The 16,808-nt window shown below is 42.9% G+C and overlaps 1 protein-coding gene and 1 long non-coding RNA gene across 9 annotated transcripts in view; one reads left to right on the top strand and one right to left on the bottom strand.

Annotated features, from left to right (window-relative positions):
* The window catches only part of LOC144318604 (uncharacterized), a 41,812-nt gene extending 29,067 nt beyond the window's left edge, over positions 1 to 12,745 (top strand). For 7 of the 8 annotated variants that reach the window (XR_013384658.1, XR_013384663.1, XR_013384660.1 and 4 more), the window contains 3 exons: positions 738 to 932; positions 1,771 to 1,978; positions 3,566 to 5,859. This is a non-coding gene — a long non-coding RNA (uncharacterized LOC144318604). Of the gene's footprint in view, positions 1 to 737; positions 933 to 1,770; positions 1,979 to 3,565; positions 5,860 to 11,964 lie in introns of those variants that run through there. The other variant, XR_013384656.1, reaches the window with a different exon arrangement.
* Positions 1 to 14,958, bottom strand: part of FNDC7 (fibronectin type III domain containing 7) — a 40,510-nt gene extending 25,552 nt beyond the window's left edge. Inside the window, exons 1-3 of the mRNA XM_077905708.1 lie at positions 13,698 to 14,958; positions 3,595 to 3,849; positions 3,066 to 3,084 (exon numbers count right to left, since the gene is read on the bottom strand). Coding sequence (XP_077761834.1) covers positions 3,066 to 3,084; positions 3,595 to 3,669 — 94 coding nt within the window. The 5' untranslated portion in view covers positions 3,670 to 3,849; positions 13,698 to 14,958. The remainder of the gene's footprint in view (positions 1 to 3,065; positions 3,085 to 3,594; positions 3,850 to 13,697) is intronic.
* Between the last annotated feature and the right edge of the window lie 1,850 nt (positions 14,959 to 16,808).

Below are 16,808 nucleotides of genomic sequence, written 5' to 3'. Positions count from 1 at the left end.
GTGAACTCCCGCCCGCCCTGTCCCTGACTCCTGCTCCACTGCCTCTGCCTGACAGAGAGGGGCCCACCTCTGCCGAGCCTGTGTCTCCACCTCATGCACTTGCACATTTCCCACGTGGTTTTTAATCTAAATGGAAGAAGAGGAAGAAATGAGTTGTTTGGGGATTGCTCTATCATACTTCCATATTATCAGAGTAGAACCATTTTTTAGATTCTGCTATATAAAATAAAAATAAACTTTTTTCTCCCCTTCTCCATCAAAACGTCGGCCCCAGCATGAGAATGAGATGCTGTGGTCCCTCCTCACCCGTGCCAGGCCGTGGTTTGTCTCGGGGACCTGAATGCCGACATCAGGAGTGTATATAAGACATTCCCACACTTCACGTAAGGGGCAGGAGATACAGCATGGTGACAAGATTTACTACATTGCAAAAATCCACAGACAGCTAAAATGCCCTCGGTGTAGGAGGTCCACGCAGAGAAAAGGTCAAACAAAAACATCTGGGCTTAAGTCTGCAACTGGCACTTGGACTTTTATGTTCAATATACTGCATTTGCTGGGTAAAATCCCCATATACCAAATTCCAAACTAAACTCTAGGGCAAAGAGGAGAAAGTAAATACAGACCCATGTGTGGCTTAGCAGTACCAACGCCCCACCCCCAGCAGGCCCCCAGCAGTTCCCCGCCAGCCAAATCCCTGCGTGCGTGACACAGACAACCTCCTTCTGTACCAACAGCCTAGAGACTTGGCTCTGGCGCTAGCTCCGAAACGACCATGCGGCAAGACGGAACAAAGTCGCCACTGTGCTCTGGCCAGACATTCCTTGAACATCACCCAGGACTGTCTCCTTTGCCATCAAAAGAAAACTGAGACTTATATCTGCTGGGGAGACGTTACAGACCTGCTCATCGTAGCCGTCGACCCCCAGAAGGTGACTCCACTGGAAGCATCCATGTCCCCTCCCACCCACGGCAGGACAGAAAGGCCCGGCAAGGGGCACCTGGCTGGCGCAGCTAGTTAGGCATCTGACTCTTGGTTTTGGCTTAGGTCACAGTCTCAGGGTCGTGAGATCAAGCCCTGTGTCCAGCTCCTTGCTCAGAGCAGAGTCTACTCAAAATGATCTTTCCCTCTCCCTTCCCCCTCCCTGCTACTCACACTCTCTCTCTCTCAAATAATAAATAATGAATCTTTAAAATATATATGTTAAGGGGATACCTGGGTGGCTCAGCTGTTTAGCGCCTGCCTTCGGCCCCAGGGTGTGATCCTGGAGTCCTGGGATCAAGTCCCGCATCGGGCTCCCTGCATGGAGGCTGCTTCTCCCTCTGCCTGTGTCTCTGCCTCTCTCTCTCTCTCTCTTTCTCTCTGCCTTTCATGAATAAATAAATAAAATCTTAAAATATATATATATATGTGTGTGTGTATACATATATATATATTTAAAAAAAAAGAAAGCCCCAGCAAGGGCCTCCACTTTTATCCCTCCCACACACTCATCACTTTTCTACTCCCAGTTTTTTTTTTCTTTTAAGATTTTATTTATTCATGAGAGACACAGAGAGAGAGGCAGAGACCCAGGCAGAGGGAGAGGCAGGCTCCCTGCGGGGAACCTGATGTGGGACTCGATCCCAGGACCCTGGGATCACTCCCTGAGCTGGAGGCAGACGCTGAACCACTGAGCCACCCAGGGGCCCGTGCTCTCAGTTATTTGCCTTCTTTCCTCTAACAAACTTTGTGACGTCTCTCAACTCTGTCTTCCTTTGTCCCCGCAGTGTATCTTGTCTCCTGGGTTAGCTACTCATTCTCGTTGGAGTGGACCAGCTTCCTGGAAAAATGACACCCAAACTAGCCATCGGCAGACAAGGCCTGGCAGTGCGTTCATGGAGTGGTTGGAGAGGCACCGGAAAGGCTAGACTGTCTCCTCCCAGGCCTGCCAAGGGCTGACAGCGCCACCACATCGACCACCGTGAAGTGAGCAAGGTCAGAGGAGTAGCGCGTGACCCCAGTGTCCGCGGGGTAGAACAAGGTTGCCCAGTGGAAACAGCATATACTTTGGATCCAGCGGCTCCGGGTTGGAGGCCTGGCTCTGACATTTACTTTTGCATGTGATTGTGTCCAAGTCATTCAGCCTCTTCCAGCCTCTGTTTTCTCCCCTGAGCATCTAGAATATTGATCTTGTCTGCATTTTAGGATTTACTTTGAAATGTAAAATATTTAAAAAAAAAAGAAATGAGAAATATCTACATCTTGGGATTGTTGTAATGATTAAGTAAAATAGTGTGTTCAAGGGCACTTTGAAAGGTGGGAAGGGGGATCCCTGGGTGGCGCAGCGGTTTGGCGCCTGCCTTTGGCCCAGGGCGTGATCCTGGAGACCCGGGATCGAATCCCACGTTGGGCTTCCGGTGCATGGAGCCTGCTTCTCCCTCTGCCTGTGTCTCTGCCTCTCTCTCTCTCTCTGTGTGTGACTATCATAAATAAAAATAAAAAATAAAAAATAATTTAAAAAAAAATTAAAAAAAAAGAAAGGTGGGAAGGGTTGGGGCACGAGTGGCTTAGCGGTTGAACCTCTGCCTGTGGCTCAGGGCATGATCCTGGGTCCTGGGATCGAGCCCACATCAGGCTCCCTGCAGGGAGCCTGCTTCTCCCTCTGCCTGTGTCTCTGCCTTTCTCTCTCTATCATGAATAAATAAATAAAATCTTAAAAAAAGAAAAATTATATAAATTAGACTGCTATTTATGCTTAAAACTTTATTTCTTTAACTAGAATGATAATCATAATATTTTACTAATGGCTAAATGTATTTGAGAAAATCCATGACTACATGACTTTCTATATCTCAGCACTTGATAGGAGTATCTTTTTTTTTTTTTGATAGGAGTATCTTATGAGGACTCATAAGTTTGATCCATGTATCTGTCTTATCAGTTACACTCACAGTGTGAGTGCTCAGGAGATGCTGAATATTTTTCCTGGTAGAGCTTTTCTATTTCAGGACAGCTCAAGAATTAACAATGGAAATTAACGTCAAACATGGTGAGGAAAAACTTGCATTTCAAAAAATTTTACCTGTTTTTGCTGAAGCAACCTGAAAAGGAAAGTTTACAAAAATTAGAACCATGGAGAAAAATACCATTTGGGGAAACATAAAACATAAGTCAGAGCAGCAATAAATTTATTACAACATTTTAATATGTTATGTGAGCAATATTTGAATCCATACAGAGTAGTTATTTGCACAAATCATTTCCCAAACTCAAATCTGCCACAAAGAAATCCAAATAGAATTTAGAGGCTGGAGGCAGATCACATTACTATTTCATTTTTCTCACTGAGTCTGCCTATTGAACTAAGCAGCTGCTGACAGATTTCTCAAAAATCTTTGTTCTTAAAATATAATGATAATCTTGTTTTCTTTCTCTAGTAAATTGCATTAAATTTCAAACATGCAAACATATGCAATCTTGGTATGGTCCAAAAGTATTTGTTTTCTATCTCCCTACCCCCTAGTCTCTCTCAAAAAAATAAAAAGGTAATAAATGTCTCTCTCTCTTTTTTTTTCTAACTAGTTGCAGGTCGGTTGGAATGATGAACTCACCAATTTAAGACAGATAAGAGTGAATCCAATCAAAGGCAAACATTTCTTGTGTCCACCAGCCATCCTGTTGAACATAGCACTCACATGGCACACGCAACAGAGTGATCCGGGTCCTCTTCGGTCCCCAGGAGGGCAGCACTGTGGATTGCTGGGGCTGTAGGGCTGCGATCCTGGGAAGTAGCTCCTCCTCTTCAGTGTGGAACTGACCCGTTCCTGGGGGCACTTGGAGATTGGCAGGGACAGATATTGCCAAGGCTGAAAAAAAGAAGAGTTGATGAAAACCACCCCAAACTGGCCATAAAGGTACTGTAACCTGGGTTTCAAGGTAATATGTAGAATGCTCTCTTCTTTAAAAAAATTTTTTTTCAAAGATTTTATTTATTCATGAGAGACACACAGAGAGAGGCAGAGACACAAGCAGAGGGAGAAGCAGGCTCCCTGCGGGGGCCCAACATGGAACTCCATCCTGGGTCTCCAGGATCACACCCTGAGCTGAAGGCAGACGCCCAACCACTGAGCCACCCAGGTGCCCGTTTGAGCTCTTTATAAGCATTTAATCTAAACACTATAAACAATTCTAGTAATAAGCAAGTATGTAAATTAGTAATAAACAGTATTAACTGACTTTTATGGAATCACACAAGTATTACATGGTGGAGCTGGGATTAAAATTCATCAGACCTCTGTTTCCAACTGAAATAGGGCAAAAGGGAATGGATTTACCACCTATGACTTCGACTTATTATAAAACTACAGTAATTAAGACAGGATTAATTGGTTATAATGATTGGCGTGAAGACGGATAAATCAATGGAATAAAATAGATCAACAGAACAGCATAGAGAGTCCAGAAATAGACCCAAACATATATAGACAATTGATTTTCAACAAACGTACAAAGGCAATCCAGTAGAAAAAGGATAGTCTTTTCAACAAATGGTACTGGAATGATTAAATAATCAGATGCAAAGAACATGAGCTTTGATCCATATCTTACCCTACATAAAAAATTAATTCAAAATGGATTATAGACCTAAATGTAACACCTAAAACTATAAAACTTCCAGAAAAAACTCGCTGTGATGTTAGATTAGTCAAAGATTTCTTAGATACCACACTGAAAGCATGATCCATTTAAAAAATTGATACTTTGAACTTCATCAAAATCAAAAACTTTTGCACTATTAAGGGAATGAAAAAACAAACCACACATTGGGGGTAAATATTTGCAGATCACATATTTAATTTTTAATTAGGAATTTTAAAAATATGTATATACTCTCAAAACCTAATAAGAAAACGACTTAAGGGATGCTTGGGTGGCTCAGTGGTTGAGTGTCTGCCTTTGCCACAGGGCGTGATCCCAGGATCTGGGATGGAGTCCTGCATTGGGCTCCTTGCATGGAGCCTGCTTCTCCCTCTGCCTATGTCTCTGCCTCTCTTTATGTCTCTCATGAATAAATAAATAAAATCTTTTAAAAAAAGAAGAAAACTTAATAAAAAATGAGCAGAAGATTTGAACAAACACTTCACATAAGATATATACCTGGACATATTTGTGTGTACAACATACACCTAGTATATGGCCCAACCATTTCACCCCTAGGTATTTACCCGAGAGAAATGAAAGTATATGTTCATACAAAAATTTATATACACAGGGAAAGGCAATTATCATATGGTCTCACTCATATGTGGAATTTAAGAAACAAAACAGAGGATGATAGGAGAAAGGAGGGAAAAATAAGATGAAATCAGGGAGACAAACCATAAGAGATTCTTTTTTTTTTTTTTTTAAGATTTATTTATTTATTCATGAGAGACATAGAGAGGCAGACATAGAGAGGCACTGGCAGAGGGAGATGCAGGCTCCATGCAGGGTCCTGATGTGGGACTTGATCCCAGAATTCCAGGATCACACCCTGAGCTGAAGGCAGAGGTTCAAGTGCTGAGCTACCCAGGCATCCCCCATAAGAGACTCTTAATGATAGGAAATAAACTGAACGTTACTGGAAGGGAGGGGGTGGGGTGATGGGGTAACTGGGTGAGGGCATTAAGGAAGGCACAGGTTGTAATGAGCACTGGGTATCATATGAGACTGATGAATCATTGAACTCTGCCTCTGAGGACTAATAATACACTATATATTTATCAATTGAATTTAAATAAAAATTTAAATTAAAAAAAACCAAAAACTTATATACAAGTATTCATAGTAGCATTAACTTTTTTTTTTTTTTTTAAGATTTTATTTATTTCGGGCAGCCCGGGTGGCTCAGCGGTTTAGCGCCGCCTTCGGCCCAGGGCGTGATCCTGGAGACCCGGGGTCGGGTCCCATGTTGGGCTTCCTGCGTGGAGCCTGCTTCTCCCTCTGCCTGTGTCTCTGCCTCTCTCTCTCTCTCTCTGTATCTCTCATGAATAAATAAAATCTTTTTTAAAAAATATTTTATTTATTCATAAAATCTTTTTTAAAAATATTTTATTTATTCATAAAATCTTTTTAAAAAATATTTTATTTATTCATAAAATCCTTTTTAAAAATATTTTATTTATTTATTCATAAAATCTTTTTTAAATATTTTATTTATTTATTCATAAAATCTTTTTTAAAAAATGTTTTATTTATTTATTCATGAGAGACACAGAGAAAGAGAGAGAGAGAGGCAGAGACACAGGCAGAGGGAGAAGCAGGCTCCACGCAGGAAGCCCAACATGGGACCCGACCCCGGGTCTCCAGGATCACGCCCTGGGCCGAAGGCGGCGCTAAACTGCTGAGCCACCCAGGGATCCCCAATAGCATTAACTTTTGAGTATTTTTTATTGCTCATGTTTATCATTAAACTTTTGAAAAAAAAAACAGAAAATGAAAGGGAAAAATACATAACCCTGGATTATTAATGTTTCAGTCTCTCTCCTTTATGTACACTTTATCATTGTCATGGTTACATATATAGAAAATGCTAGTAGTTTGAGTTTGACGATGACAGTACAATAACAGACATCTGTGTGTTCTGTGAACATCTTTCCACAACACTAAATACATGCCTATATTTATCATTCTTTAGTTCTAATTATCATATATGGAACCAGTACCACATTGTAGGACTGTAGGATGTTTCCAGGTTTATTTTGCTCTTATAAGTAAGCTCTCAAAAAACAACAGACAGAAGCCTGGAACCCAGTAAGATGCTCAGTTATAAGAATCTCAAATAGAATTTGCACACAGCAGTACACGAGACGCGCCACCTCACAGACGTCAGGAGTTGGAGAACAGAGGGCTGTGTGTTTGGAAGAATTGTAGAGAAGGGTCTGGAGCTGAGCCTAGGAGATAGCTGCGGTTTGTTTTGTTTGAATGTAAAGGAAGAACATTTCATGAGAGGGAAACAGCATGATTCCTTTTAATTTACGAAACAATAGCGCCTCTAACAATGATGCATGCAAAGCTTTTGTTGTGTTTTTTGTTTTTTTGTGACAATTGCCATCCAGTTCTATTAACCTGGGAGTGGATCTTTGTATATGTGGCCCATTTTACCAGAAACCTGGGATTGTTCTAATTCTTATTTCAGTGAATTTATATATCAAGCAGAAAGCTTTTATTACAAGATAGCTCATAATTTTCCAACAGGTATAAGTTCTCCTGGAGTTACCAGAAATTTTATTTCTCTTTTTGTAAATTTAATTTCACAGATACCAACATTTTTCTTTCTTAAAGAGGCCAGTGAACTATTTAAGGGAAATAGGAATCTTAATTTTGAAAGTTTTCAGTTGTTGTGTATGTGTATGTGTGTGTGTTTGTGTGTTTTAATGAATCTGGCTGTGAAAAAAAATTAATAAATAAAAAAATGAATCTGGCTGTGGCATAATTGAACCCATGTTTTCGCCACTAGAAAAACTTGATAGTTGAAAACGTTTCCAATGTTCAGAGATTAGTTAGGAAAAGTATGTCCCTTTGTAGTTATTTGATGTATACCATAAGCGGCTATAAAAATACAGGTTTTCCCTGAATAAGACAAAGGCCATGGGTATTGCTTCATATTGAAACATAAAAAATCCTTTTCCATGAGTGGTTAAACATGGAATACTACTCACCAATAAGAAGGGATAATAACTAAACTATTGATACACACAGCAACTTGGGTGAACCTCAACAAAATCATGCTGAGTGAAAAAAAAAATTATGCAGAGGAGCCAATCTCAAAAGGATACACACCTCATGATTCTGCTGGTGTAACATTTGTGAAATAACATAATTATAAAGATAGGGAACAGATTAACAGTTGTCAGGAATTAGGGATGGGGGGAGGAGGTGGTCTGGATATAAATGGAGCCTCATGGTGATTGTATAATTGTGCATCTTTTTTAAAAAAGATTTATTTATTAAAGAGAGAGAGAGGGATCCCTGGGTGGCGCAGCGGTTTGGCGCCTGCCTTTGGCCCAGGGCGCGATCCTGGAGATCCGGGATCGAATCCCACATCAGGCTCCCGGTGCATGGAGCCTGCTTCTCCCTCTGCCTGTGTCTCTGCCTCTCTCTCTCTCACTGTGTGCCTATCATGAATAAAAATAAAAAAAAAATTAAAAAAAAAGATTTTTAAAGAGAGAGAGAGAGGGCAGGGGGAGGGGCAAAGGGAGAGGGAGACAAGCAGTCTCCCCACTGAGTGCAGAGCCCTACTCGGGCCTCGATCCCAGGACCCCAAGACTACAAACCAAGCTGAAATCAAGAAGGGACGCTCAACTGACCGAGCCACCCAGGCACACCCAGTTGAGCATCTTGTGGTGGTGGTTATGCAAGGCTATGAATGTGATAAAATTGCCCAGAGTCACTCACTCACGGGGATGTGCATGTGTGTGCATAACTGGTGACATCTGAATAAGAGCTACAGCCTGTAGCAATGTCAGTTGCTTGGCTATGATGCTGTACCATCCTTGTATAAGGTGTTACTACGATTGACAGAAACTGGAAGAAGTTTATGGTACTTCTCTGTACTTTCTTTACAACCTCCTGTGAATTTATAACTACTTCAAAATGAAACATTTGAAAAAGAAAAACAAACCTTTCCCAAGTAGACTAAGGACTAAGAAGAGACTACACAGTGGAGGGGGAGCTTTTCAGAAAGAAAATTACTTGACTGCACTCCTGATCTAGGCAGGCTCAATATTCCTAAAAAGGGAGTGAAGAAAAAAGAAAAGAATAGCATTGGGAGTCTCTGAAAGAAAGGTACCATTAGAACTAGAAGCCAAGGGTTTCTCTAACCATATGGCAATTCCTATTAAAATAAAAAATTTTTTTGAGAGGAAGAAAGGAGGGGGGGTATGCAGAGGGTAAGGGAGAGAGAGAATCCTGAGCAGGTTCCATGCCTAGTAGAGTCTGACCGTGGGGAACCCCAAAACCCTGAGGTCATGATCTGAGCCGAAATCAAGAGTTGGATGCTTAACCGACTGAGCTACCAGGGTGCCTCCCCATGAACAACTTTTAAAAGTAAGCTACAAAGTAGCTACAAAATGAGTTCTTGGTTATAACAGGGGATGGAGGTATTTAGCATATTTCTAACAGAATTCTGGGTTGAGCTATGTTGAGACTTACATTCAAACTCCATTTCCCCATATGAGTAATAAAATAGGGTCAAGTTCAATAACGTGGGAGAGGAGAGGATTTGCTTTATATCATTTATAAATGAGAAGTGGGTCAAACAGAAACTTCTCTGCCTAGGAAGAGTGAAAACTAAATACCTAAATATAAGATTCTTTTCCATGTTTTACTGCTAAGAAATACATGTAGAGAAGTGTGTGTGTGCTGGTGAGATTAGAGTGCTCCTTTTTTATATAGAAGTCTACAAGCCCATTGATGAGCCACAAATATATATGTACTTCAGTTATATCTCAATAAAGTTGGTTTAAGGGCGCCTGGGTGGCTCAGTTGGGTAAGCATCTGCCTTCGGCTCAGGTCATGATCCCAGGGTCCTGCGATGGAGCCCCACATCAGACACCCTGCTGGTGAGAAGCCTGCTTCTTCCTCTCCCTCTGCCTCTGCCAGCCGCTCCCCCTGCTTGTGTGCTTTCTCTGTCAAATAAATAAATAAATAAATAAATAAATAAATAAATAGATAGATATTAGATAAATAAAATCTTGAAAAAAAAAAAAGTTGCTTTAAAAAAACAGTCTAATTCCAACACTCTGAGGTCCTTCCCCTAAACCATTCAAGGGTGGCACCTGAGGGGCTTAGTCAGTTAGGTATCTGCCTTGGGTTCAGATCATGATTCTAGAGTCCCAGGATTGAGCCACACATTGGGCTCCCTGCTCAGTGGTGAGTCTACTTCTCCTTCTCTCTGTCCCTCACATCTGCTCATGTGCTCTATCAAATAAAATATTTTTAAAAATTATTTATTCATGAGAGACAGAGAGAGAGGCAGAGACCCAGGCAGAGGGAGAACCAGACTCCCTGCAGGGAGCCTGATGTAGGACTCTATCCCAGGACCCTGGGGTCACGACCTGAGCCGAAAGCAGATAGATGCTCAACCACTGAGCCACCCAGGCAGCCCACCTTAAATAAAATCTTAAAAACAAAACAAAACAAAAACAACTCTGCTTTCTGCCAGTGAACTACTGTGCATTCAAGGCATTTTTGTTTGTGCCCTCAACAAGTATATATTGAGCACTTACTGCATACCAAGATCTATTCTGGGCACTGGGGACATAAACAGAAACAAACCAAAGCCCTGCACTGATGGAGCATGCACTCTAGTAGAAAAAGGACAAAATGGGAGCCCGGGTGGCTCAGCGGTTTAGCGCCACCTTCAGCCCAGGGTGTGATCCCAGAGACCTGGGATCGGGTCCCACGTTGGGCTCCCTGCATGGAGCCTGTTTCTCCCTCTGTCTGTGTCTCGGCGTCTCTCTCTCTCTATCTCTATCTCATGAATAAATAAAAAATAAATAATCTTTAAATAAAAGGACAAAATAAGCAGCTAAAGTAATAAATATCTAATATTTCAGGCATTGCCAACTGTGGTGAAGAAAAATAAAGCAGAGCAGAAGGAAAGAATATTGAGGGACGGAGTTTATTTACTGTGGTCAGGGGAGATTTCTCTAGCAATGAGGTGCTTGAGCAGAGGCTCCAGGGAAGTGAGGAAGAGCCCTCAGAAAAGAGCTTGGCAGGCCGAAGGAAGAGGCAGGCCCTGAGGAGCAGGAGGGCTTGGCGAGAGCCAGGTGAGCGCCTCCTAAGTGGGGGAGTGCCCTGGTGGACAGCCCCAGGGAGCCTCTCACGCTTGCCCTCAGCTCAAAGTCACCTGGCCTAAGTCATACCCTCTTCCAGGTGATGCCTCTTCCACCTGATGCGCTGGGAGGTAAAGGAAGTGCCCATGGCCTGAATCCAGGACAACTCCGGAGGGGCAAGGGGAATGGAGCACTTGGGCATCCACCAGGGGTGGGTGACAGTGAGGAGGGGGAGGTTGGTTCACAGAGAGGTTGTTTCACTCTCAGGTTCATAGGAGCCCAGAGTCCCGGAGGTTTATGGTCATGAGTTCAAGAGACTGCTAGTTAGCATGACTGTGAATGGTCTCCAGGTATTTTCGGCCACTCGTGCTCAGGGACAGAGGCGGCCATGGGGAGTGTTCAGCTAGGACCCGGGAGGGGCGCCTGGGGGGCCCGGTGGTTGAGCCTGACCTTTAGCTCAGGTCATGATCCCGGGGTCCTGGGATGGAGTCCCGCATCGGGCTCCCCACAGGGAGATTGCTTCTCCCTCTGCCTGTGTCTCTGCCTCTCTTGCTGGGTCTCTCATGAATAAATAAAATATTTTTTAAAAAGTGGTAAAAATAAATAAAAATAAAAAAATAAAAATAAAATTTAAAAAAGTGGTGGAAAGGATATTAGAGGAAAGCAAACAGAAAATGTGGAAGTTGGGGATCCCTGGGTGGCTCAGTGGCTTAGTGCTGTCTTCGGCCCAGGGCATGACCCTGGAGACCCAGGATCGAATCCCACGTTGGGTTCCCTGCATGGAGCCTGCTTCTCCCTCTGCCTGTGTCTCTGCCTCTCTCTCTCTCTCTCCCTCTCTTTCTCTCTCTCTCGTTTCTCATGAATAAATAAATAAAAACTTAAAAAAAAAGAAAGAAAATGTGGGAGTTGGTGATTAGAAGAATGGGATGTTTGAAATGGAGGCTGTGGACGAGTTTCAGTTATTGACAATGGCCAGTTCTCGGATGTTACTATTGGAATTGGCAGCTGAGGTCAGGTGGAGGAAAGGAAAAATCACTAGAGTTTAGATCAGGAAATTCAGAGTTCCAAGTATTGTAAAGATTGTTCTGTCACTAAGAATCATGGCAGGAGGAGTGAGAAAAGAGGTATCGGGACACGTGTTAAGACTAAGTATTTACATTCTAGGGGAGTATCTCTCAAGGTCTGTGGATGACCTGAGCTGTGGGCAAGCGGATGACAAGAACTTTAGAGGAGCTGGGAGGTTCAGAGGAGAGGGAGAAGCCGTGTCTGGAGGTACAGTGATTTTATGCGACCAACGGGGTTTGGGCCAGCGTCAACTCCTTGGTTGTTGTCAAATAGGTTCTGAGTGAGTGTTACTGCTAAAAAAAAAAAAAAAAAAAAAGTGTTACTGCTGAGCAGTTCCAATGGTAAATGATGCAAATAAAGCAGTTGTTTCATAACATAAATTTACTTTAAAACTTTGTGTTTCTAAATTTGCCAGCTGTCTGTAATTCTTTCGGGACCAGAATTCTGCAGAGCAGTAAGTGCCAGAGTTTAGGTCCTGAGGAGCGTGGAGCTAAGGCAACTAGAAGGGGAAGTGGCTGCAAGAGTGAGTCTGTTTAAACATTCTTAGTGTGCTAATACGGTAATGCCAGGGAAATTAAATTAGTCAAGAACCCAAAGGCCTGGAGAGGAGCTGAAAAGATAAAGACAAAAGTCTAGAATGAGAGAAAAATGTTAGGCCGCTGCCTGTTCAGAGGCACGAGCTTTCTAGCTCACGATACCTGTGTCTGTGCTTCCTGACATCCAACGTCCTTTACTAAGCTAACACTGAACATTTTAGGCTTTGTTACCTGGTATAGAATTACAGATATCAAAACTATAATGTTAGGGGGCACTTGGCTGGCTCAGCGGTTGAGCGTCTGCCTTCGGCCCAGGGCGTGATCCCGGTTGGGGATTGAGTCCCGCTTCGGGGTCCCCGCGGGGAGCCTGCTTCTCCATCTGCCCGTGTCTCTGCTTCTCTCTGTCTCTCATGAATAAATAAATAAAATCTTAAGAAAAAAATAAATCAAAACTTGGCTTAAAAAAACTATAATGTTAGGATTATGCTTTTCTGAGACTGACAAAAAAACGTGGTGGCTTAAACAGAAGAGTCTTTCGGGTGTAAAATAGTGGAGGCAGAGCGTCTAGAGCTGGGAGAGCAGTTCTGTTCCATGGGAGTCTGCAGAGACCTAGGCTCCCTTCAATATTTAAGTCTGCCAGTGTGTAAGCGAAGCTCTCTTCTTCTAGTCCAAAATAAAGTGCCAGTTACCCTATGAAGGTTCTAAGCAGCGGAGTTCAGGAAGGTGGTGGGGCGGGGTGGGGGGGGAGCTGAACTTTATGCCAAGAGGCTCTTTTTTTTTTTTTTTTTTTTTGCCAAGAGGCTCTTAAGGGAGGTTCCTGCTGCCAGTTCCATCCCAGTATGCAGAAGTTGGTCTCATGGCTATGCCAAGCTGAAAGAAAATAAGGCACACACGGTCAAAAAATGCTATTGTTATAGAAGAAGGGAAGGATGGATATTGGACAGTTGGCAGCCTTGGCCACATGAAAGTAGAATTCTAAGTGTAGGGCAGAGTTGACAACACGTAACGACGGATTAAAAGTGACAGAGCTAAGGAGGAAAACAGGACAGATGTGACCGCAGCTAGTGTCGTTTGGGGGAGAGGGGACAGCAAGTTGAGGGATAGTGTCTGTCTGTGACGGGAGAATGAGTATGGAGGTGCAGGAGGGACGTAAGAAACTAGCGAGGGTTGAAATAGGAAATAAGCAAGTTCTTTAGTGACAGAGAAGGAACATGGGAGAAAGCCTGATCGTCCAGGGAAGAAGCGGACACTGAGATTTACAGTTGCCCTAATCCCTACTCCATTTTTCTTCCATACCTGTATATCCCTCTTCTGCCCCTGGGCAATTTCTGTCAAGGAAAAGCAACCGCACTTGGGGCTTCTTCGTGGACTTCTTTGCCAGGTCCAATCAAGCAGATGACATTTTCTCACTGGTGTCGAGCACAGATAAGATTAAATGTCAAGGAAATGTCAGGAAGACAGACCACTCATCAGAGATCTCTGATGGTTAGGATTAGAGAAACCAATGAGGCTTGTGGGTTCCCAGGAGGAGAAAGGCCATTTGAAGGAAGACAAGCCCCAAGCACATCCAGGGACCAGACAAAACAAACAAACAAACAAACAAACAAACAAACAAACAAAACAGAAATGAGAAAGCAGGAAGCAAGGCAGCTTCAGGTTATTCATTGTGCCATCGCTTTCACGTGGGCATCCTCATAAGACGACACAAGCCTTATCCACTCTTCTAGGGGCTCGACCACTTCTAGCTCTCAGCCAAAATTCTGCTAGGGAGCCAGTGATTCACTTAGATGCTGCTCAGCAATCTTAACGGGTTGAGCCCTGTATACTCCACTCCATCGGGGGCTATCACCCAGCCTGCCGCGGTGGGCACCCTTGCGGCCGGCATCTCAATCCACTGTACCAGGCAAGGTCCAGTCCGAACCGGAGACACGGCAACTTGAACAGGGGAAGAGTGATGTAGAGAACTAGTACCCAGGAACAGGGGATTAGTTACTAAGGGTGGAGAGAACTCAAGAACACAGCAGTAGTGGCTACAGGAGCAGCCACTGTGCCTACAGCTAAGCCAAGTGACCCACGTAGGAAACCAATTGGAAGAGGTTCCTTTGCAAGACTGTCAGACTGTTGGCGAGGGCATGGTTGTGAGGTTTGCTACTGAAGCCCAGGGCTGGAGGAGAGGGTGTCAACAAACCTAGCTTGGAAGCAACCCTCCCGCCCCAGGGCTGCCAAAGAACCCTGCTGGGAAGCTGGCAGGGGGACCGGTGCACTTGCTGGGAAGCACTCTCCCAGGAGCCACCAGCCCCCACACACTACAGAAGGAAAAAACCCCACTAGAACCAGGATGAGCAGCTTTCTTCAGCATCCCTCCAGTATCCTCTACTGACAAGTTGAATACATGCTAGCAGGCAAAGGCTTGGAGGGCTCAGGCTCACAAAGAGGGATTTGGGAACTGAGAAGAAATCCCCCAATAAATGGCACATCCACAATCACTGGCAGTCCCGGCACAAGGTCATCATAACTTCCCAGAATGGGAACCAGAGAGGAGCGCATTTTATCCGGGGAGGAATCCCCGGATAAATCCCCTGGTTCCCATTCTGGGAAGTTATGATGACCTTGTGCCGGGACTGCCAGTGATTGTGGATGTGCCATTTATTGGGGGATTTCTTCTCAGTTCCCAAACTGAGAACTGGCTGCCTGAGCCCAGCACTTGAGAAACTTCACCTTATTGATACTATTAAGGACACTGGTAACTTCAGAATTTCTAAGAGGGAAGTTGGGCAGGCAAAAGGACTGCTCTTGTGTTTGCTCAGCAAGCACTTTTCTCTCGGAGATTGTACATTTACTGAGGATGTGAGGCCTGGCAGGACTTGCAGGGAGTGACAAGATCCAAGGACCCGATGGAGAAAGAATTCAGCTTCAGAATGGCCAGAGCAAGTACTGACCAGAGAGCTAGCTGTAGACGAGTGCACTTCGCACGTCAGAGAAGTTTAAGTTATTTCCTTATGATGGCTTTTCTTTTCCTGATCCTTCTGATAAAGAACAAAACCAAAAACCTCATGGTTTGGGTATTCTATGAAACACTAAGGCCAACTGATCAATTTGAACAACTGGAACTCGTTTTTGTAACATGCTGAAGACAACCTCCCCGACACCCTACCTGTGTGATACATTATGGGCCAAGATTATGTAATAGAAATTTGACTATTAATGGTCGGAGAAACAGAACGGATTTTAAATCGGCTGAGAGTAACATTTTTGTTTTTATTCACTGTCATGTTTCCTACAGTAACAAATGTTGATAGCCAGTGATCCTAAAATGAAAAATGCCACTTCAGTAGTATTTGCCAAGTGCTAAGAGATCCCATGGGACGGAACAAAGGAATTCAAAGACAATCAGGAAGTTTCCTTTTCCATAAAAATAAAGTCTCGCTGTAATTGGATGAATTGCTCAAGGCTGTGATATAATCAGATTAGGACCAGAACCAATTTAAAGTCTGTTAGTTGGCCAATATAACCAGAGAGAACTGGTCAACTAGTCCTATAATCCAGGTTGTGCATTGGAAATCAGTGGAAAGATGTATAAACTGCCTGTCTGGGCCTCATATCTGATTAAGTTAAAAAAAACTTTCTATTCATAAAGGACAACTCTTTTGGGGAAGATCTTAGTATCATTAAGCTTCACGCCCCCCCCCCCATTTTTTCCTTTTAACTAAAAAACAAAAAAACCCTAAAAGCTATATTACCTTTAGTACTCTCAGAAACAAACTTCCTATTCATTCCCTGTTTATCTAATCATAGCTTTAAAAAAAAAAAAAAAGGTAAACAGTACAGAAGCCCTAGGACAGTTTAGTGCTTTTGAAATTGCATTCAAGTTTTAGAGTACTTTTAATTTTTCTAGACATGATTTGTAGCTTTCATTAGATTCCTAAAAAAGAGCCTGTAACTCAAAGGTTAAGCAGCACTAAACCTCAACTGATTATAAATTTGGCATTAAAACAAAACTTTTATATTAAAATTTCAAGATTAATAATAAACTAGCCCATGTATAGTATTTAATTGCAAATGGAACATTAGAAAACAGATGAAAGATATTAGTACACAAAAAGGTGAAGTCATTTCAGTAAGCCGAGAACACACCGAAAGAGGCTATTTATAACGTTCTGTCTAAAGCTTTTCAAGTTTGCTCATGTTGTAAGAAATAATTCCGAGGTCTTTTGCAGCCACTTGTTTTCCTGGTCTTTCAGGAAGCTGCTCTTCAAATTAAACCATGCATATGTTTGGCAACAATTAGTATTATTAACATATTCTACTACTTATCAAAATGTTCAAGGGTCAACTTAAACATTAAAAATCAGAGGAAATCAAATACAGCTTATAATATTTTCATCTCTATCTGAAATTCTTTCCACA

This window comes from Canis aureus, chromosome 8 (assembly GCF_053574225.1).
Source record: "Canis aureus isolate CA01 chromosome 8, VMU_Caureus_v.1.0, whole genome shotgun sequence".
NCBI classification, from domain to species: Eukaryota; Metazoa; Chordata; class Mammalia; order Carnivora; family Canidae; genus Canis; species Canis aureus.
The sequence above is the reverse complement of the archived record's forward strand: the minus strand, read 5'-3'. Positions and strand labels throughout refer to the sequence as shown.